This window comes from Terrapene carolina, unplaced genomic scaffold (assembly GCF_002925995.2).
Source record: "Terrapene carolina triunguis isolate 2854851 unplaced genomic scaffold, T_m_triunguis-2.0 Scaffold234, whole genome shotgun sequence".
NCBI lineage: Eukaryota > Metazoa > Chordata > Testudines > Emydidae > Terrapene > Terrapene triunguis.
In genome coordinates, this window is record NW_020664585.1 from 5469570 (window position 1) to 5475474 (window position 5905).

The window sequence follows — 5905 nt, forward strand, 5'->3', positions numbered from 1 at the left end:
GAAGGGAGACACTGACTTGACAAAGTGCTGTCAAATGCACAAAAGTGAGCTAGAGGGAACAGCATCTTTTGCAAACTTCCAGTAATTGTAAGACACGTACTGGGTGTACAAAATTCAGACACTAGAGGCGCTTTAAGTTGAATGTCCTTTTTTTTTTAAGCGTTGCTCCCTTAAGCCACATTCCAGAGAGTCTCTTCTACCATAGAGCCCCTTCTGGTGTGGCTCAACTTTGGCATAACTGAAATGCTTTACCTTGAAAAGAGGTTGGGTCTAGTGACGATTTTACTAATAAACTAGAAGGTACAAAAATTCTTAATTACAAACACAAAGGTTGTGGGTTAAAGGTTGAATTTTCAAATGCATCGAAGTGAATTAAGGGCACAAATTTCTGTTGACTTGCAGATAGACCTGAGCTCAAGTTATTTAGGAGCTTTAAAAAAAACCTCACTTTAATCTTGAACTAATTGTGAGAAGAACAAATTGCCTCTGTGTACCATAAAATATTATGGGGCGTGACATCAAAGTATATAAATGTAACTTGGTTTGAATTCTAGAAGCTGATATTATGAGAAGGAGATGGCCTGTCTGATCGCGCATGGGCATGAAGGCATCTTGTCCACACTAAGTGTCAGACCCTCGGGGGGGGGAAGGGGAGAAGACAGCTGAGAAACTTTTCCCTGTTCTATAGGGGTTAGTGAAATTATCTATTTACTGCTTGTGACTCTATAAATCTTAACTCATACCACACAGTTCTACACAGACCCGTCTCAGTAAAGCAGCACAAAGGCAAATATGTCACATCTCCTCCTGTAACTGTAATTCTAACTGAGGAAATGCCAAAGTCTAACCCTAGTCACAACAAGGTACGAGAAGAAGGGTCATTAGTGCACCCTCCTCTTTGTTCCACCGAAGGGGCTCCTGTTGCTTCTCCATAAAGAGCAAAAGCGTTGTCAAAAACCCAACAGTCAAAGTGATTTTCCTGAAACCTACAGGCGAGGGGAATATTGGGGAGAAAAGGTTGCACCCACTCTGGCTGGAAAACCATGACACACAGAGGAGTCGTATTTGCATAGCTTTACTTATCAAAATATGCTCTAGTATTTAAAGAGTTGGTTTTTTTAAATGCAAGCAACAGTGGCTGGTTATCAACACCCCTCCTGTTTTGAAGAACCAACCTGAGGTAACATATTTGGAAAAAAACTTTTGCTGAACTCTAGACTTGTGCTTAAAAGATTTCCATAGCAGAAAGGAAGTTTTACTCCAAGGCTATGACAAGATGTCAGTCTCCTCTTTTGTCCGCTGATCAGTTACGTTAAGCCTATATTAATAGGAGGAAGTTAGTGTTCACTTTTTAATCGTGACTAATAGATGGAAGCATTTCCTTTGCCCATGGCTGTAGCAGTGACTTCAAGGGCTCCATTGTTTGTTTTTTTAAATGCTAACGTGATTTAAGTTAAAGCCCGTACTCTCCCTAGCCAAAAGTAATGAACGAACTCTTAGGTTAGCGATAAGGCTACTGCTCTGTTAGAAATATGGAACTATGACTTACGCAACTGCAGCACATTCCTTGGCCATCAGGAAGTGACTTTTCTTTGTTTATGCACAGCCCAGATCGGTAACTTGTCACAAAGAACTTCACATCCATTTTTGTCCAATTATGTGGCTGTAATGGACCCTTCTGGTTTCTTTTCTGGGCTCTGTCATGTGACAAAGGGCAGTGAAGACCAAAAGCACCTGTAACATAGACTCTGTACCAATGACTAAGTGCAGATATTAGCCTACAGGGCAGAGAGCCTGGCATGTTAACAGGAACGACGTGTAAACAGTCATAAGAAAGCTTTAATATGTAAAACAGGCCCTTTAACAGGCCTAATAGAGGGATCACACCCATACTGGAGTGAACAGTTTATATATCTTACCCCCTCCCTTACCAAAAAAAAAATAAATCCCAAATTACATTCTTTTCATAGGCTTCCCACAATCTATAGCAGAAGTTTTCTAACAGGGCTCCAAGCCAAAGTGCGTGGTTTGCACCCCTCCCCCCTATCTTGTCAGAGTGGTGTGTATTGATTGTCAATAGCCCGAATGTGGCCCCTCCCAGGGGAATCCAGCTCGTAGTCAGAGTCCCGCTGCCGGCTGGAGTGCGTGCCGGCCACATTGCTGTCTCGGAGGCTGTTGGCCAGTTCTTCTGGAGAGGGCACCAGGTGGAAGATCTGTTCTGGCTGAGAACTGTGGTGAATGTCGTCTGTCATGTGTAGCCGGGGGCAGTTGGAGGGACTGAGGGGGGTAAAGTTGAGTTCGGAGCTCCAATTAGGGATGGAGAACGGGAACAAGATGGTGTTGCTTGAGCCCAAACCTAGAGGGAGAGGGGAGAAATCCAAGCATTCGATAACTGGCCAGGGGATGGGCAGGCTCCTAAGAGAAACCCAAGCCAGGTTGGGTAAGTTTCCTCAGCTGTGGATCTTAAGCTTTCTCCGGTGTCCTTCCTAAGCACCTAGCCCTTGATCCTGCATGTACCCTGGCCAGCTAGCTAATGCCGGGGGGGGGGTGTGTGTCAGAGGGAGGGTGACAGCACTAAGGCGCACAGAACTAGAGAAGGTCTATGGTTACCCTGTCCACCCTCTCTCTGCTCAGTCCTAAAGAGCTGGCTGCAGCGGCAGCGCAGCTGTCAAACTGGCTCTCCTTAGAAAGGTGGGGTAAACCTCTCCTTGGTGCAATCTACAGCAGGGGGTGCTTCCCCCTAAGGGGTCTGTGCCACCAAAAGCGGCCTGGGCTGCTCCTGCTCAGCCCAGGCTGGTTGGCAGAGGAGTTGAAGCTGCAGCCTACAGCTCCAAAGCCTGGAGGGGGCGTTGCTGTGCTCCACCTCGGGTGACCCGTTCCACGCAAAGGATTTGATCAGTACTCCTAGAACAGCCTGTTCTGAATCAGATCTCCCTGAGCTGGCAATGGGAAACGGGCTGAGCTGCCCCTGTGGTCAGTGGTTAGGGCAGCTTCTCTTTTAGAAAGAGGAAACACACACAGGGTGACTTTCAAGCTCTTTGTCTCTGCAGAGGCGCTTCCTGCTCTGAATGCAGGCTCCCAGCCCTGTGGCCTTGCTGCACCTGTCTGCGCCAAGGAGCCAGTGCGATCACTTGGCTAACAGGCTGTTGCCATTGACTCCTGCGAAATGCAGGAGGGAACTGGGCTTATTTAGTCTGCAGAAGAGAAGAGTGAGGGGGGATTTGATAGCAGCCTTCAACTACCTGAAGGGGGGGTTCCAAAGAGGATGGAGTTCGGCTGTTCTCAGTGGTGGCAGATGACAGAACAAGGAGTAATGGTCTCAAGTTGCAGTGGGGGAGGTTTAGGTTGGATATTAGGAAAAACTTTTTCACTAGGAGGGTGGTGAAGCACTGGAATGGGTTACCAAGGGAGGTGGTGGAATCTCCAGCCTTAGAGGTTTTTAAGGCCTGGCTTGACAAAGCCCTGGATGAGGTCTCTTCCACCCCTCCTCTTCTATGATTCTTCCTCCTCTTGCTACCCACTCCGTGACCAGCTACCAGCACCAGCTCTAGGAATGCAGTGGCAGCTTTGCTCATGTTTGATAGCAGAGCCCATAGCCGCCACAGGGAGGGAGTGAACTCTTCAGGGGAGAGCTCCCTCTAGCAACCTAGGACCTACTATTTTCAGCAGGCCTCGCGGTGCCTGGCCCATACTCCTCCCCTTACCTCTTGAGGCCTGAATTACCTCCTGCTTCAGTTCAGTTCTATCTACTCTTTCCCTGCAAATTCATATTCCCTTTGCCAGAGCTAGAGGCTCCAGCGTCTGCAAGATCTGTGCTCATTTAAGTTAGCTTCACACTACAGCCTGGTAAAGAGCACAGTGGTCAATTGTTCTCCATGTCCACTGAAGACAGACCAAGAGGTAACTGGCTTAGACACGAGGAAAAACTTTCTATGGCTAAAGCTAGTTAAGTACTGGAGCAGGTTACCAGGGTGACGGTGGAATCCACAGCACTGGAGGCTTTTCAAAACAGGCTCGACAAACACGGGTCAGGGATGGTCTAGGGTTACTTGGTCCTGCCTCAGCCCAAGGGGCCGGACTCCATGATCTCTCAAGACCCCTTCCAGCCCACTTCTGTGACTCTAGGGGTCAGCTAGGCCCTTAAGATTTCAGCCACACCGTGTTACCTGACCCTGGTTTTAAAATGTACAGAGAGAGGACGTGAGTTCAGGACACAGCGCTAAACTGAGTTCCTAGCCCTTTCCTTTCATGGCAGGGTGCAGTTCTGCTTTCTGCCCCCGGTCATCTGGCTCTCCAGCTCTTGATCATAAGGCAACTGCATGAAAGTGCCGGGGGCTCTTTGGAGTTTTGTTTTATCCAGTCGAAAACCATTCGAGCAGGAACATGCCTCTCTAACCACTTGGGGGTCACAAGGCAGCACTCCAGGCTCGGTCACGACCGCAGTCTACCCACCTCCACTGAACCACCAGGAGGAAGTTAGCTAGAGCGACCCCCTTTGAACTGCGCTCAGGGGAACTCTAAAAATCACAGCACCTGCACTAGGGCCGTGGAACCCCGCTGACCTCACGGCCCGGGGGCCAAGAGGGCTGGGTCTGCCACGGCACAAAGCTGTGCAAGCCGAGCGGGTCGGCCTGGGGCCCGCTGCAGGCTACACAGAGGCAGGCCCTTGCGTGCATTTCCTCCATAAACTGAGCTCAGAAGCAGTGCTGAAGTTTAAATAACCCGGCCTGTCCTTGGTCTACAGTGACCACAGCACTGCAATTAAAAATGTAGACGTGAAAGGCTCTGCACCTCCTCTAAACGCCACCTCGCCCCTTTCAGAGGGGGAGGGGAGGGAGAGGTAAAAGCATCTTTCACAAGTTGCGGTAAGTCAAGCGAGGGCAGAAGCAGCCAGACGCTGCACCTGAGGCTCCTACGTTCAAGCCTGTGCTGAACGGCTTCTGGGATTGCAGGGGAACCCCCACGGCTGGGTCTGGAGTCCCGCTGGCTTGGCCGGGCCTGGCCACGGGTCACACCAGAGAGGTGGGGGAGAGACTGGGTGGTTGGCACCGATTTTTGCTATTAGGACGAAGGGGAAAAGCACTGCTGCTACACACGATGCTGGGAAACTAAAGGGTCGACATAGAGGCGCCCGTAAACAGAGGCTCTACCATTGACACTTGGGATAAATCCATTCTCTCCTCATTCGAGGGCAGTGGGTGAGCTCCTGCCACAATCTCTTCCCTCCTGGCTAAGCGTGTCCAGCCCAGCGCACGTATGACAGCAGCAAGCAGCTTGGTGGTGGTAGGCAGAGGCTGCTGAATGCTGGGGGAAAGGGAGGGCAGTGGCAGGATAGGCCTGTGGTTTAGCAAACCGTCCAAAAGGCCCACAGCCCTGGCCAACGGGGTCCAGGGTCCACCTTTGACGCCTGCAAGCCAGCCACTGAGCACCTGGCTGCCGGCTCTGCTGAGGCACTAAGGTAGCGGCGGGGGGTCAGCCTGATCGTTATGGGCCATGTTTAGGGTTACCATATTTCAGCAAGCAAAAAAGAGGATGGGAGGAGCCCCACCCCCGTCCTGCCCTAGCCCCGCCCCTGCCCCTCCCACTTCCCGCCCCCCTCAGAACCCCCAACCCTCCCCCCCGCTCCTTGTCCCCTGACTGCCCCCTCCTGGGACCCCTGCCCCTAACTGCCCCCCAGGACTCCACCCCCTACCTAAGCCTCCCTGCCTCTTGTCCCCTGGCTGCCCACTCCTGAGACCCTCCCCCCATCCTAACTGGCCCCCTAGGGCCCTACCCCCTACCTGTACCCTGACTGCTCCAACCCTTATCCACACCCCCACCCCCAGACAGACCCCTGGGACTCCCACGCCCCATCCAACCACTCCCCACCCCCTGACAGCCCCCCCCCAGAACTCCCGACCCATCT

At 51.4% G+C, this 5905-nt stretch overlaps 1 protein-coding gene across 1 annotated transcript in view; it reads right to left on the bottom strand.

Annotated features, from left to right (window-relative positions):
* Positions 1-887: 887 nt before the first annotated feature.
* Positions 888-5905, bottom strand: part of SH2B3 (SH2B adaptor protein 3) — a 98627-nt gene continuing 93609 nt past the window's right edge. Inside the window, exon 8 of the mRNA XM_024196230.3 lies at positions 888-2356. Coding sequence (XP_024051998.1) covers positions 2052-2356 — 305 coding nt within the window. The 3' untranslated portion in view covers positions 888-2051. The remainder of the gene's footprint in view (positions 2357-5905) is intronic.